This window comes from Labrus bergylta, chromosome 18 (assembly GCF_963930695.1).
Source record: "Labrus bergylta chromosome 18, fLabBer1.1, whole genome shotgun sequence".
NCBI lineage: Eukaryota > Metazoa > Chordata > Actinopteri > Labriformes > Labridae > Labrus > Labrus bergylta.
Genome location: NC_089212.1, coordinates 8,889,555 through 8,906,201, shown reverse-complemented (window position 1 = coordinate 8,906,201; position 16,647 = coordinate 8,889,555). Strand labels below are relative to the sequence as shown.

Here is a 16,647-nt window from a genome sequence, read left to right as displayed (position 1 = left end):
AACGTCCAGAAGATTTAAAGAGTGAAAGACACGAAATATCGTGTGAAAGTTTTTTTTATTTTTAAACCAGACGACAGCCACAGGAGCCTCTCTGTGAAGCTGCACAGACCTGCACTTTAAATTTCACTTTATAATACAGAAAAATTAATTCGTACACAAATAGCTCAGCGACTTTGAAGGTCACATCTGATGCTAAATCCACTTCCCCATGTTCCTCTAACACTAACATGTGTCTCTAGTCTGTCTACAAACCCCCCAATGATGAGAAAAGTCCATCCTCTCCGTCTTCTGCCTGCTCAACATTTCAGAAAATGTGTGCTCAAACAGGTCGTTTGGAGATTTTCCCTTCATGACATGACAAAGGGCAGTAACCCCTCCCCCAGGTGGGTGACACTCCCACAGCTAGGTGTTTGTTCTGCCCTCTGAGTCTGCCTTCTCACTGTAAACAATAGGACATGGAGAGAGAAAACCCGAGACACCCAAGTCCTTCCAGAGAGGGGGCGTGGTCAGACACAGCTCATTTACATTTAAAGGTACAGACACAGAAACAGCCTGTTCTGAGCAGGGCTGAAATAGAGGGGTTTATATGATCAAATACAGGATCAGAGTAGATTTAGAACAAGAAACTTTTTGTTTGAGGAGCTCTGAGACTTATTTACACTGGTTGGAGAGGAGGAGAATATGTGACCTTTAAGATAAAAGCAGAGAAAAAGTATTTTAAAGGCTTTATATGCGATTTTTTGATCCAGCAGGTGTCGCCCTTGAGCACCAGCATGAAACCAAAACAACTTGCGGTCCATTGTTGTGTGACCTTTAAGATAAAAGCAGAGAAAAAGTATTTTAAAGGCTTTATATGCGATTTTTTGATCCAGCAGGTGTCGCCCTTGAGCACCAGCATGAAACCAAAACAACTTGCGGTCCATTGTTGTGTTAGCATGCTAATGCTAGCGATCTTTATTATGCTCATATCTTCACACTGCATGTAAATTTACCCGAAATGAGCGTGATCTAGAAACACAGTTAAGAAGTGAGTACAGTATGTTATTCTTCTTTTCTCTAGTCCCTCAATTAAACAACTTTTATACATGAGGGGATGAGTCGGCCGGCCGGCCAAGCGATGTAAACAAACTGAAAATGTGACTCGGAAAACTCTGAAAGCATCACAGACAGTGGGACTCGGGTGTTACACCCATTGTAGACAGTCATTACTCAGAGTTATTTTCAGAGGATATAGTTGATTTCTATTATATTTAAGTGTGAAAAAAAATCACATATAAAGCCTTTAAAGTAAGGTACAAGATAATAACATAATAACTAAAAGTTTTTCTCCTTTTTAAAAAAAGATCTGAAAGAGTCAAAGGGAAGGGCATTAAAAAATATAAAAGATCAACATGAAAAAATAAAGCAGTAAAAAAATCACATCATATAATAAATATAACATTTAATTAAAAACATTAGAACCTGTGTGTGTGTGTGTGTGTGTGTGTGTGTGTGTGTGTGTGTGTGTGTGTGTGTGTGTGTGTGTGTGTGTGTGTGTGTGTGTGTTTGTGTTTGTTTGTTATCAGCCCTGAAACACCTTGGTAACTTTATTTTTTAACAGAAACAAACATGTTACAGCGCCCTCTGACGTCAGCTGCGTCACCTCCGGATGCTGCTTTCAGGGACTATCGGAAACCCTAGAACCAAGCGTGATGAAGGGCTTTAAATTGAAAACCAAATTTAAAGAGTTTTGCGAGTCCAGCTGAATCCTTCATCCTGCTCAAATTTTAGAGTTTATCACACCGAAATTAATAAAGACTACAAAATAATTATTAGGCTAGATGATCAGATATTTGCAATGACTAGTCCACAAAAATAAAACTAATGGCCAACTATTTTAAAGTTAAGAAGAGATGCATGTTATGTTCTAGTTGCAGCTACTTAAATGTAAAAATGTGTCTTTTTCTTTGAGTTTTGTTGGTTTGACGAGTGTTTTTAAAGATGTCATCATTTAAAATGGATTGATTTATATCAAGAAGTACCAAATGTCAGAGAACATAATGTGAAGGCTGAATCTTTGCGTTACATTAACGCTACAAACGTTACATTAATGTTTTTATTGTTTTATATTCATATTTATTTATTATTTTTAAGTTGTCAGCAGGAGCTCTGCTGTTCTATAGCTCCTTACTATTTCATCTTTAGTTCTTCTCTGTTTTCCACCAAAACACCAAGTTAGATTCCTAACATGTTATTATATTTTATATACTTAAATGTACTTGGCCATAAAAAAAACTATTCTGATTCTTGTTCTGATATATAGCACCTAATAGCAATACAATAAATCCCATTAACAAAACAATAAAAAGGCTAAGAGTTTAAATAAATTAAAGCATCAACATTAACAAACATATAAAGAGTTTAAATAGTTACAATGTTAAAGATAACTGAAATCACAAAAACATCATTAAATTGAATACAAAACGTTACAATAATGAAGTCATAAAATCCTAGCAGACTGAATAGATGTGTTTTTAGTTTACGTTTTTAAAGTATAAATATATCCAGCTCCTCCCAGTTGAACATAAGAGCATCTGACACATAGAGAAGTGACACTAGCATACGTTTATAAAATATATATGTTTAAATGGTTTAAATGCAGGATAAGTAAAGAAAAACAACTTAAATAATGATTGCAGTAGTGTTTATTTATTCCGAGCTCTGGGTCAGCTAGTGAACGCGGCAGCAGTGGTCGGCTCAGCTCTCCATTTCAGTCCGCTGTGTTCGGCTCCGCTCGGTTAATCGCCTCGCCGTCCACTCTGACCTTTTTACAGCCGTTCTGGAGAAATGGGAACGCCTTGAATTAACCCGAGACAGACACAGCTCCTCACCGTTCAGTTGGACCTACAGGATCGTTATTCCTTCCTCTGCTGACCGTTTCTGCGCCGAGGAGAACAAACGGTGAGTGACCGATCCCGCTGTTGTAAGCGAGCCCAGGCCGGTGTCGGTTGTGGTGGGTCTCCGCGTCTGAGCTGCGGCCCTCCGGCTCTCCCGGAACTCGAGCTCCGCGGCTCGGGGTTGTAGTCGGAGGCCGCAAATAAAGCTGGTTTACTAAAACGGGACGTTATCATGAGCGTAACACTGAAAATACAAACTCCACAAAATACTTAAACGTAATTATAGCTGTACGGTGACAAATGAAGATTTCACGTCGGTATTAAATTCCGTTTTTAATCACTAAAACTGGAGGACGCTGCCGTTGTTTAGGCTAACGTTAGCATTCAGGTTAACTAGCGTGGTGCTAGCTGGCTAATTTAGTAGCACTATATACGCTTTAAAAGGCTGTATTTACATTGTTTAACATTTATAGACTTAAAATAAACATTAAGCTGAAATAAATACACACTATACTACACTATGTACACAATATATATACTTAAAAATGTATCCTATACATTATTTAACATTTAAACACTTAAATTATACACCAAGCTGTATTAAATACACAAGCTGTTTTTACATATTCTATAGTATTTATACTACACAACACTTTGTACACTATACTACACAATATATACACTATACTACAAAACAGTATGCACAATATACTACACAACACCATGTACACTACACTTCACAACAATGTAAACTATACTACACACTCTGTACACTATACGCAATACTACACAACACAATACACACTAGTATACACAATATCATACACCACATACACTGTACAACACTATATACACCGAATACTTCACTAATCAACAATATAAAGTACACACACTGTATCTTTACTTCAATATGCAACAAAATATAAACAGTGCTACACTATGTACACACTACTACACAGTATATATCTCCTATACACCCCAATGTTTGCACTAAATCTACACTACTTAAATAAAGACTATACTAACTCTGTCAGGGTCCCTGACGGTCCTTCAAAAGTCTCTTTTATAAAATGTAAGGGCATAAAAAAGTCTTATTTGACCCGTGAGAGCTTTTAAATCTTACATGACTCTTTGACTGAGACATGATTGAGTACTTTCTCAAGCGTACACAATATCTAGTTTATGTTATATTTTTATTATCTTTTAGGGATATATTTGGTGTGATCATGTTACAATTTACGGGGTTTCCACGAATCCTGGAAAACCTGGAAAGAGTTGACCAAAATGTAAGTCATGGAAAATGGGACAAAACTCAAAATGTCCTGGAAAATCTTGTGCTGTAATTTCATATCAGGGTTCCTATAACAGACGACATTATCATCTGAAAGGGTTAATTATGTTATCATATCATATAGTGACTGTAGTTCATAGACAATAGTATTCAGCTAAATGTCCTGGAAGAGAGTGGGGACTCTGCGTATGCATTCACAGAGTGTGAACAGAAGAGAGAAGGTGACGAAGATGAGGAGAGACGCGTTCATGGACATTTGGCTTCAGGATGAAACTGACAGGGAATAGTGTACCGGGTCAAACAGTCGCCATTTTCAGCCGTCATCACGTCTTTGTACATTCATATTGATTCCATGACGGTGAAACATTGGTGTCCCAGTCTGTGAGTGCCTCTGTTACCACCTCTGAAGATGGTTCAGAGGGAGGATCAGCCCCCCGTTATGTCTCTGCGACATTCAGATTGAAGGCGATACGTCACGGGCGTAAATATGGCGGATTTGAGACAGCAGTCTGAACAGGGCTGATGATTAACCTGCCGGATATGCAAAGAAGGGATTTCAAACTGGGGCGATGGGAATCAAAGTCGTGTACTCAAACATGGAAGTGTTGTATTCCTGTCTCTTTGTTTGGGTCTTAAAAGTCTGAAATTTGATGATAAAGAGTGTGAATCAACGCTGACTACATATCCACACTATTGTGATGTCATCAGGTGTCTGTAATTAACATGTGTGCTGATAATAAACCAACACAGTCAGGTAGCTGGTTTTTAAGTATCGGGTGATTTTTCAGGGGTTTCAGTGTGTCCAAAGGCCTGACAACATCACAGTTTGTAATCAGCGTTACCTTAGCAAACCCTGTCTGTTAGTGAAGCTAACTGCTAACGCTCACAAACCTGCCGCCGCTTAGTGTTAGTTTGTCTTAAGGCCCTGTGTGCCCGGCTGGTCAGCGAGCTGCTGGAGGGCTTAGCGTTGCCTGTAACATGTCCCTCCTGCTCTATCCTCTTATGTTGATTTGTGTCTGATGAAATAATTAGGCTCCTTATGCTCAGACAGATGATGAAACTGTGGGTCACACAGCCAGCTTTGTGTCAGCTGGGGAGATGGCATCTAACTTCTGCCGTTCACTCCTAACTAGTCCGTCTGTTTGGGACGTTGTGCAAGTTTGAAAAGAAGGTTTGTTCACCCACCCACACACACACACAGACAGGTCAGTGTGGAAACATCAGCACGGACACCACAAGACTTAGTCTCGTACAGTAGACTACTTTTTTCAGTTTCTGTTTTTGATTGATGTCAAACTTTACCATGTAGACAGACGTGCCCCCCCCTAAAGTTTGTCTAAATGTTCAATACTTCAATAGTAACACAATACAAACTTTGTTATTTTAATCCTTGATTGTATCAAAAGGTGGCGAGGCTTTAAAATAAACATCTAATTAATCGTGCAGGTGTGAAGGAGAGGAATAGATTCATCAGAAAACGCAGCCACACTCGTGCACACGGTTTATATTGCACATTACCAATGATCTGTGCTGAAAGGTTGTCAAGAAATTTGTGCATTTTAGACAGATTTGTGCATTTAATAACTAAAAAGAAGAAATTGCTCAATATTGGGTGTCTGGTATGCACGCACGATATGAGAAAACAATGTGAGTCAACATTGTTCAATATGGAGTTAACGATAGAAGCTGGGATAAATAAAAAGTGCATAAGAGCTTTAACTCTTCTTTCTTAGGTCTGTCTGCCATTCTTCTTGTTCTATAATATCAGTGTTTGCATCATACCAAAATAAACCCCAAAACGGTTTCTGTCGTCCACTAAATTGGCACTAAATAATCTGAGGGTAGCTGATAGTTAGCTTTAGCTTCAGCAGACTGCATCAACATGTTGTGAACGCACGGCCGTTACACCCAGGCCTCCATCCAACAGGCGCAGTGTTCACACGCTGAGTGAGAATTCCCTTTTTTATTTAATCCGATAAATTCAGAGTTTAGCCATGTGTTTGTTTTCGAAGGCTCAAATCTCGATGTAAAGGAGTCGTGACATCAGCAACAGCTCGACACCTGGAAACTGTTTCTTTGAAAAGACAAGGCAGACTAGCGTCTCCTCCGCCATTGTTGCTGACATAGCTGATGTTGTAAATCCCGCCTCTTCTTGATTCTGAATTGTTTTCAGAAAACGCTGGACTTCATTGGTTAGTTTTGAAAACACTGCCACTGTCTGTGGACACAGGCTCTAAAAAGCATCTAGGACTTATTGTTTCTGTTGACGTGGTAACAGATATCGGCATCTTTTAAATCTCACTAGAATCATATCAAAGTTTAAAGTCCTGGTATCATGCAACCCTTTTTTGTCAGACTCTATTGCAGGGTACCGAGTCCGCTTGAAGAGGCCGTCTCTGCATGATTCATGTGTACTCGAGTACGGTCCACGGGAGATGTGAACGCCATCGTTCTCAAACAAGGAAGTCAACTGCTATATGACGTTATTAACGGCTCCTGTTGCTTCAAAAAACGTCATATCCCCCAGCACGGTCCGTTTCATCCTCTCTGTAACTGATTTAACCTTTTTTTACTTGCTAAGGGTACCTTGTAATTTTAGGGTTTTGTACACACATGAATAAATTAATTTTCTATTTCCATATTTTAGTTTTTGTAACAAACTACATTAATCTGCTCCTCCTCTAACCCCACACGCCCACACGTTCCCATCAGGGGTATGTTTATGAAGCTCTGATAAGACATTTTTATAAGTTTCACTTGATATTCCATCATCGCCTCAGGTGATCTGCGCATAAGAATGCTTATTGATGATGGCGCTTATCGTAACAACATCCCGAACTATGAATGAAGGACGCCATCAGCAGGAAAATACTGAAACAAAGCTTCTGTTTTGACATAAGCGTTACATCTCAACCAGTGAGTTTTCAAGAAGGACGTACGGACAGTAGACTTCTCTTACACTCGCCCTCCCCCCTCTCTTTCTGCCCCTCTCTCTCTACCCCTCTCTCTCTCTCAAGCTGATGTGATTCTACTCTCTCTCTGTTTTGCTGCGTCTTGATAAAAAGCCTTCCCGCAGCAGGCTCCTCTGTTGTGATAACGGAGTCGCAAGTGAATCTTTTTTTTATTATGGGAGGTTTGTTGTGTTTGCAATCCGTGCAGGACTGTGGTCCTGCTTTCATAAAATTTGTTACGTTTGCATCGTGGATCCGAGCACTCAGTTAGGTCCGGAGGTTGTCAATTTCGTTGCTGCGTATCAACTCTCTCCAAGTACTCTGGGGTCTTTCCTGTTTTCACTGATCTAAAATAGCAGACAAACTCCTGCACGCTGTGCACATTGCACAAAAACATTGGCAACGCTTTCAGTACCAAAATGTGCCAACATATTTGTGCAATGTTGATAGTCTGCAGACGTTGAATTCCTTTCTAAGTTTCAGTACTTTTCTTTATTTTTGATTTTCAAAATAACAAAGATTGTATTATTTTAAAACACATTTTGACATTCATCCGTTATTCTTTAAAATCATTAGAGCTTTATCTTTTAAAACCTGTTCAGAGTTTCTTCGTCTGAAACAGCGGAAGTCTTGTCAGAACTGAGGGGAGAATCTGACCTGGTTCCCCTCTCAGTCTGGATTCTCTCCTGCTGTTGGTGTCTGATTGTGATTGAATCTGTGTGTTAGAGAAACCTCATTGTTATGAAGTGACACCCATTGTTTTATGCCCCCCCCCCCCCCACCGTTTCCATGAGGAATTGAAAGTGTTTTATTTTTTTTACCACCGCTTGCCTCCGTCTGGTTCTAGAAAGTTGAAACCACGAAAGGTTAAAGGGGTGAAAAGTAAACCCTGTGACTGACTGACGGACGCGTTGGCCTTTTGGTCCTGCTGTGGTCACCCTGTCGGGGAGGAAGGGGGGGAGGAGGACAGGACTCTAGCTGGCAAGTTGTGATGATTAATCTGTTGATAAGAGGATCTGTCCCGCACAGCCTGGTTCTATCCCGACAGACACACAGTCAGCTGCTTGGCTTCAAATTAGAACCTAATCAACTTATCCCGGACCCATTGGACTCCCAGCATGCCGTGCTGCAGGGATATGCCGGCGGATAGAGCCGTTTGCGTGCTGCTGGGTTCAAGATACTGAAGAAAGCTTCTGTGTGGGGCTGCACTGTGTGGTCAGGAACACCAATCCTGTATTTTAGTCATTGCTATGCTAAAATTAACTGGTTCTGTGGTGTGTACCCCGATTTAGCCTTTGTACATAGGGACAGATCTAGTCCATGAGCAGGGACCTTTTAGAGAGGTTCAAACATTTCCCCAGATCTTAGACAGACCCCGGAGCCTGCACTGGAGATTCTGAGTTCCTCTTAAGGTTCCTGGTCTTTGTTAAAAATTCCTGCATTGAAGAAGGAACTAATGAGATGGGAAGCGAGACATCACCTGAAGGCAGCGTTAAAATAAACATTTTTAAGATGCAAATCAGAACGTGCTTCTTAAACTCTCCAAATGATGGGAAAAGTAGTAGTAAACATAAAGTAGTAGCAACTGAAGATTACTTGAGATGAAGTTAACGCGCCCCGTAATAGATGATACTTAACAGTTATCGTCAAAGAGGTAAAAAGATCGTCTGTGGAGATCTTTCAGTGTCACACAGATGCTGCAGAGACTCTGATGAGCGTCAGCCTTGTCTGGACTCTGACCTTGTTTTTTTAGCTCCTAAAATCCTCCTGAGCCAGCAGTTCCACATGTCGAGTTTCAGCTCCTTTGACCATTAAATCCCACCATGATAAAACCCTCTTTCTAGTTACACACCAAATCTTCTTTAAGTGTTTCTGTTGTTGTTAAATGTAAAAATGTTTCCTGCAGCAGATCTGTGCAGAGTTTCTGAGACATCTTCATTCAGGCGTCCTGCAAAACCACATTCCCCCCCTTACCGACCTTAAAGATTTTAGTCATATTTGGACTGATCTGTATCTTCCCTGCATGGTAATATGAACTGTCAGATCATCTTAAAGCATTAACAGCTGTTTTAAAAGTGGATAAGAGTGTGGCATTCAATATCAGATCAGAATGTGTAGCCGTTTTCACATATGCACTCCGGATAATATCTAGATAATTACAGGAGGACTTCTCCGGAGATTCTCCCGAACTAGCCGTTCATATATGCTCCTCACAGCCCCCTCCCCCCTGTCAGAGGGGAGGGGGCGCGGGGGGATTTCCCGACGTAACGTAAACAAACAACGCGGAAGTAGCGGCCGAAGCAACAGAGTCCACTACACAACGTTATAATGAGAATATTTGCCTTTATATCAATGCTATGTGTAATCCAATGGAATGACAACATCCACAAAAGAGAGGAGAACAACATACTGACGAACAGAAAACATAATGCTGCCATTTAATTACGTGCACAGAGTTCGTAGTGGTCCCGTGCAGACACTTGAGGCAGTCACTGTATATAAACGTCATTCTCTTTTCATTGGCTGAAACTGAAATCTCTGGAGTATATTTGGCCGCGTTCAGACATCAGCTCACTTGGATATTCTGCGGATAAAATACTAGGGGTCTGGCTGGATAAACTCCGGGTAAAATCTGCACGAAAAATGCGGCTGTTTGCATATACACATAGCCTAAAGAACCTCCAGGTAGCCAAATCTCTGCAGTTGATTTCTCAGGAGATTTCTGTATGTGTGAAAAGGGTTTATGTGATTGGCCTCACCTGCTTACTGAGCTTCTTTGAATTAAGTTCTTTTATGAGCTGTTTTTGATATTTTCTTGGACAGCACTCCTCCTCCTGCTTTTTTTGTCAAACTGCCTCAGATTTGCATACTGCCTGTTTTCTGTGGACTGTGGCGGTGTTGTGGTTCTTAACATTTGTGCCTGTCAGACCAAACGCAGGGTTAAAAGGCTCTGAGGTTTGGTAAAGCTTCAGGTCTGTTTGAGAGGAAAACCACATCAGAGTCCTGCTCCTGTGAGTCTGTGACGACAACATGGAGCTAAATTAGCTCTTCATCCTGACACACACACAGGCACACACAGGCTGCGGTTTAGATATTTATTACAGCTTGCAGGGGTTGACATTAAGTTAAATTTAGCAGATGTTGAAATCAAGATTACTGGCCCCACCATTTTAATCACTTGCCCAGGAACATTACTTTTGATTCGAAAAATAAATGTAAAATAATTTACTTTCAAAATGAGGCAAAGAAACAGTTGTGATGCAAAAGGAATTTATTAAAAAGCATTTTCTAATTCATGAAGATCTTCCTCGGTTGGCTGTTGAGATGCTGTTCAGCTTCACCCCCCTGTAAGTGCCATCCACTGTATCAGACAACATCTTCATGTGCTGCTGTCCTGGCTCCAGACACAACTCTATTAGGCCATTGAGGCAGGCCTCAATGTACTGCACTGCCTCCCCTGACAGAAAACAGATGTTAATGAGATAAAGTTTAAGGAGATGGCCCCTACCTTGAAAGCCAGAATAAAGCACATAAGACATTAACAATATATATATATTTACCTGGTGTCAGTTTATCCTGCTGAAATTTAAGACTCAATGTCTTGAGCAAGTCCAGTGTATCAAGCAGGAAATGCATAAACTGGCTTTTGAGGTAGCAGATGATGTCTTTTGCCCTTGGCTGGGGTGTTCGCTCTGGACTGACTTGGTCCTCAAAGTGGGCCATTACACAGAATCTGTAATAAGTCAACATGAAATGTTATTTATTAAGATATTTCCTATATAATTATGGGTTATTTATTATGGGTATATCTTGAACAACTACCTGTGTTGCCTTGTGGACGTATGGCAACCATCTGGCTCCCTTCAGGTTTGTAGGCTTGGGGACCTTCTCCTCCAGTGCCTCTGCAAGCATCTTCAGCTCCCTTAGTGCCTTTGGGGAATAGTGATACTGCTGGTGTAAGTGCCGCAGCACCTCTTGCAGCTTCTTCAGCCTTGGATGCTCTTTTATGGAGTCCACCAGTCCTAATTCAAGCCTGTGTGCCACACAGTGTATTGAAAGAAGGTGACCTGTCTCTTTCCAGTTGCCAAGACTAGCTTGTTCAAACACTTGAAAATTATGAAAAGCAGTTATTGATCGGTCAGGAACAGCATCATTTGATTACACTTTACAAATCACTTTTTCACGCTGGCTTACCTGACTGTACTGCAGAAAGCACGCCATCTGCATGTGCATGTTTGACATCCTCGATGCCAACGAAGGACTGGACCACTCCCTTTTCCTCACTGAAGAACTTGACATAGACTATTTCATTCTCAAGGTTCCCCGTATCAGTGGCCCCGTCAATCATCACACTTATGAAGCGGGCCTTCTTCATGTCAGAGGAATTGCTCCCTATTGTAAATATCAATAGTGAATCTGGTGAGGAATTAAATAGTTTAATTAATAATGAAGAAATTCAAAAAATCAATACAATTTGTAAATTGGTTCTCACCTTGCACATGCTTTATCCGACAAGTAGCAATTGGGCATGTTGGACCCAATCTTACTGTTGAGCTGCACCAGGTCAGGAAATTCAGCAAATGGCTTTTCTTGTTTGACTTCACTATGCAGTATGAAACATGTTCTCCATTTTATTCTGAAATCCTGCATCTATCTCACTATTGACATGTACCCCAGCTAACACAGCTTTGGGGTGCCCTGCTGCCTTTTGCCTCTTCACACACAACTTATGGGAGACACTACTCTCATGGGGGTCAAAGCCTGTGCAGCATTCTGCTATCTGGCCCTTGAAGAGTGGAGAATCCCTACAATAAACCAGGAAGAAACAGATGTGCTATCTATTCCATATCATGTTTAAAGGGATACTTCACCCATTTGCATTAAGCTTTGTATCATTAGGAACCTGGTAGAATTTTTGAATGGTCGTGCATCCCTCCCTCATTTTCCCCTCAGATGGGAAATCTTTGTATATCTAAGTCTGAAAAGGAGCTTCCGATGACGCAAAATGACGATTTTTGTGTCACTGGAAACTGTTGCGGTTAGCGGGGTGAAACTACAATGGGACTAGCTCTCATATTTTCGACCACTGAAGCTACAGACCTATCACAGATCAGTGGGTGGGAACTCACTCCCAGAATTGAAGCTTAACGTCTGTTATATTGCTTGGAAGCTATGCTAACAGGCTCTATGGAGAAAGCTGATAATGGCGACAGGTCGGTCTAGTGTTTTGGCTGCCGGGGCCACCGTGGCTGCCGCGACCCAAGACCGGCCTGTCATTAGGAATATAGAGGACCTTAGTGGGAGTGGCCTGCGGTGCTGTGCATTCTGGTATTTGGTGTCTTTCATCCACATGAGCCAAAAAGACACTTTCTGCCTTTTCTTGACCAAGAAGGCACCAACTTCAAAATGTATTTTACATTTCTACTACATATATATGACCCAATGTCAATACAGACTCATGTTTCAACGGGTGAAGTATTTAACAAAAACAAAACCACCTAAGGGACTTTAATAGCCCATGTATATATAATACTATATATATATGTGTATATAGGTTTATGTTCTACTCTTACTGTTAAACCCTGTGTTGGGATTATGCTAATATGATGTAGGCCTAAGCAATACTGAGTGATCTTCTAATGCTAATAATGAGCAGATCTCCTGATTTATTTACATATCAGAAGAGAGTACAAATTCATTCCTACAAACGAACTACCTTATCTTTTCTATCCTCAACTTACTTGTCTGCATATGTCGGCATTGATCGGCAGATTTGGCAAAATGATAAATTATTATCTGCATCGTATTCCAGCGGTCTTGCCAGTGTGACTGAAACTTCCTCTGCCTCTTGTTTTCATATTCTCTGTCATTCTCCCTCAACTGTTCTGCTGATTTTCTTTTGTATACATTTTGAGCAACCTTACCCGGCTTTTGACCGGAAACCAGATGTTTTAAAAACATTTTACCAGTAAAATGAACGAGAAAAAGGCTGCACCGCAATCTGTGTTCAGTTGTTTAATCTGATGTTTTCATCTATTACGCCTGTGCGCGGACGCGTGCAGAGGGACAGACTTGAACGTTCGCTGAAGCAGTCAATAACGACATGATCTCACACTAATCACTGACAAAACAACAGTATGCTATCGTACGAAAACGATGTGATTATGTGTTTATTTTTACTGGCCTGAGCGGGCCAGTGGAGTGTGCAGTCAGCTGGCCCGGAGCCTTTCAGTTGCGCATCAGGGCCAGTTATAATGTCGAGCCCTGGCTTGTATTTATCCATTTGGAGCACATCCTTACGTCTTCAGCTCTCTGAACTCAATAATCATCCTGAAGCTGTCAAATAGAAAACATTTATCAGCCTGTGCAGAACACAAATCAGAGCTGGGAAGCTTTCACACTGCTTCGTCATCCAGGAATTATCAATTATCACCACCTCAACAAATGAGAACAAGTTTAATCTGTGCCAGGAATTATCCTCTGCCCATCAAAAGAAACTACAGTCATCAAGCAGCAGTCACGGGGTCCAAGAGCGTTTGATCTACTGTAAAATCCAGTGTACAAGACACACTTTAATACCTCTTTTCATCCTAAAAGTTGGCTGCGTTTTATAAACCGGTGCGACCAAAATACCATGATAAAATGCTGACACGCGCTGTCATTACTGTGGGTGCAACAGTCACAGTCACACACACCGTGCGACCTGACGTGATTGAAAATACATCCCCATTCATTGAGTATTTAAAGGTGAGTGCACGCTGTGCTGGGGAAGATCGCGTCACAGACCTGACCTGTCTTATTCACTGCAGCTAGGAGAGCAAACTCCACAAAGTGAAAACAGACAGGACTAAAAGAGCGACACAGCTGCACAGAAACTGCACGTTGTAGACTTCGCTGAACACGATAGAAATCGTCACGCAGGAAGAAAGTTTAAACAATTTTTTTCTCTCCGAGAGACGTTGAAAAACAGCCGCTTTATCAGGGGAAATAAAGATGTCTGAAACGGAGCATTCAGGCTCCATGAAAATAGGAAGCTAATGACGGCCTTTTGCATATTTCATTATGTAGGACTCAATTCTAAATAACCTGTATATAAAAGCTGCGGTCACCCAGTAATAATCCACTGCCTGGTTTAACAAAAGCTGCAATCTTTCAGGAACTATTTATTACTCTGTCTAATTAAACAAAAGTAACAGTCATGCAGAAGTTAGCCACTGCCCTGTTTAAACTGTTGCAGCAACACATTATTTATCCAGTGCCTTTTATTTAAACAAGTAACCCTACTCTTTTCCAAGAATTACCCACTACCCCTAAAAAAAAAAAGAAATGCAAAAGCTGCAAACCGCAGTCAGCCAGGAATTATCCTCTGCCGGTTCGTTCAGTTATACAGGTTTTATTCATTTCAGTTTGTAAACAAGCATCAGCCATCCAGGAATTATCCTCTTATTCTCTGCCCTGTTCCTTGTTTGCATTCTGCCCCAGCTCTTCTAAATGAGCACAAGCTTCACTTATCCAGGAAGTATCCCGTGCCCTGCCTGTGTCAATAATGATGGATAACTTAATTTGAATAAGGGATGTTTTTAAACTTTTTTTCTACCTCAGTTATTAAAATCTCTTCTTTACTTCCTCCCTTTGTTCTGTCTGCAGGTGAAGAGACTACATGTCCCAGAAGCCCCAGTGAGCGTGTGACTTCCTCCTGCTCGTCCTCGTTTCCTCTCTCCCTCCGTCCGGGTGATTGGATGAGTCCCAAACAGCGACAGAACTTTGAGCAGTGATTGGGCGCTGAGCCAGAGCGGGTAGCCAACGGGGAGCCAGGTGAGAGGTCAGGTGATGATGATGGAGCGCACGTCAGAGCTAGATTAATTAACCTTGGAGCGGCTAGTTAGCAGCTTATCCCAAAGACGATCAGAGTGAGAACATGCAACTATTAATTTAGCATCCAGCATCTTTGAGGGCCTGCTGCATCCTGAATTAGTACTCCACTTGAACAGTGAGGACGTTCCTGGTTCATTAACATGGTCGGGACAGTCCCTTACTGTGTGGGGTTTGCATGTTCTCGCTGTGCATGCGATGGCTCTGAATTGCCCGTAGGTGTGAATGTGAGCTTGAAAGTTTGTCTGTCTCCAAATGACAGACCCGTGATTGGCTGGAGACCAGTCCAGGGTGTAACCCCGCCTCTAGCCCAATGGTTCTAATGAACTGTTTTTCAAATAATTGAATAATACTTGTTCTGCTGTCGAGCCACGTATACTTTATGATTGAACGCGCTTTATCGTTTTTGTCCCTGTAGGCTAGCCATCATGGCGGACGTGGACCCAGACACCCTGCTGGAGTGGCTACAGATGGGTCAGGGCGATGAGCGGGACATGCAGCTCATTGCTCTGGAGCAGCTCTGCATGCTGCTACTCATGTCTGACAATGTGGACCGCTGCTTTGAGACGTGAGTTTCCACTTTCTGATTCAGGAAGTAATTGAGAAGTGATCTGTGTACTGACTGAACCCCCCCCCGTCTCCAGCTGTCCTCCTAGGACGTTCCTCCCAGCGCTCTGTAAGATCTTCCTGGATGAGAGCGCCCCGGATAACGTGCTGGAGGTCACGGCCCGAGCCATCACATACTACCTGGACGTATCGGCAGAGTGCACTCGGAGGATCGTCGGGGTGGACGGGGCCATCAAGGCGCTGTGCAACCGACTGGTGGTGGTGGAGCTCAATAACAGGACGAGTAGAGACCTGGCCGAGCAGTGTGTCAAGGTAAGCAGCAGGTGGTTAATTTAACGATGAGTTCACAATAAACGGTGAGTCTGACTTTATCTGCAGAGGACCAGAGGATAAATTAGTCTTTGGATGATATTTATATTTTATTATCTATAAATCAGGCTGTAGTCCTTGTCACACTTCTAGGGGGGCTCAAATCTGACCTCGGCCCTTTGCTGCATGTCGTCCTCTCTCTCTCCTCCCAACATTCTGTGTCTCTCGTCGGCTGTCCTCTCTGATAAAGGCAAAAAGCCCCCCCCCCCAAAAAAAAAAATGGTTGAATTAATTTGGGTCCTGGCTTTGAACCTGGGAGGGGGATCAGAATAATCTCTGTTGTAATGCAAAGCATTTTTGCACAACAGCAGCAATCAGGAGCCAATTAAAACGTGTGGCTCTTCTTGTTTTACTGTTTGACTTTGTTTTCTTGTCTATAAAGGACATGATGTCATTTGTGTGATCAACTGAGATCTCATCCGAGAGTCTGTTTGTCTCATTAATCTGAGTTTCTGTCTCTGCTGCTGTGTTATGGCCAATAGGACCAGTGTGTCAGAGAGATAGATAACAGTGGGAGGCCAGGACACGATGACAACCACGGATATCAGCCGCTCCTGTTTGTGTGTGTTTGTGTTTTGGAGCTGAGCCACACCACAGGCAGCAGATCTGAAACCACATGCTTCCAACAGTTTCTTATTAAAAATCACAGGACAGTTGTGTTCTGAGATCAGGCGTCAGCTGATGGCGGCAGAACGATGCTGCTGCTCTCAGATCAGATCTA

At 41.9% G+C, this 16,647-nt stretch overlaps 1 protein-coding gene across 2 annotated transcripts in view; it reads left to right on the top strand.

Moving 5' to 3' along the window:
* Positions 1 to 2,723: 2,723 nt before the first annotated feature.
* The window catches only part of hectd1 (HECT domain containing 1), a 36,730-nt gene continuing 22,806 nt past the window's right edge, over positions 2,724 to 16,647 (top strand). The window contains exons 1-4 of one of the 2 annotated variants that reach the window (XM_020654649.3): positions 2,724 to 2,940; positions 14,766 to 14,933; positions 15,409 to 15,558; positions 15,635 to 15,869. In XM_020654649.3, the coding sequence (XP_020510305.1) occupies positions 15,419 to 15,558; positions 15,635 to 15,869 (375 nt within the window). In that variant the 5' untranslated portion in view covers positions 2,724 to 2,940; positions 14,766 to 14,933; positions 15,409 to 15,418. The remainder of the gene's footprint in view (positions 2,941 to 14,765; positions 14,934 to 15,408; positions 15,559 to 15,634; positions 15,870 to 16,647) is intronic. The other variant, XM_065966197.1, reaches the window with a different exon arrangement.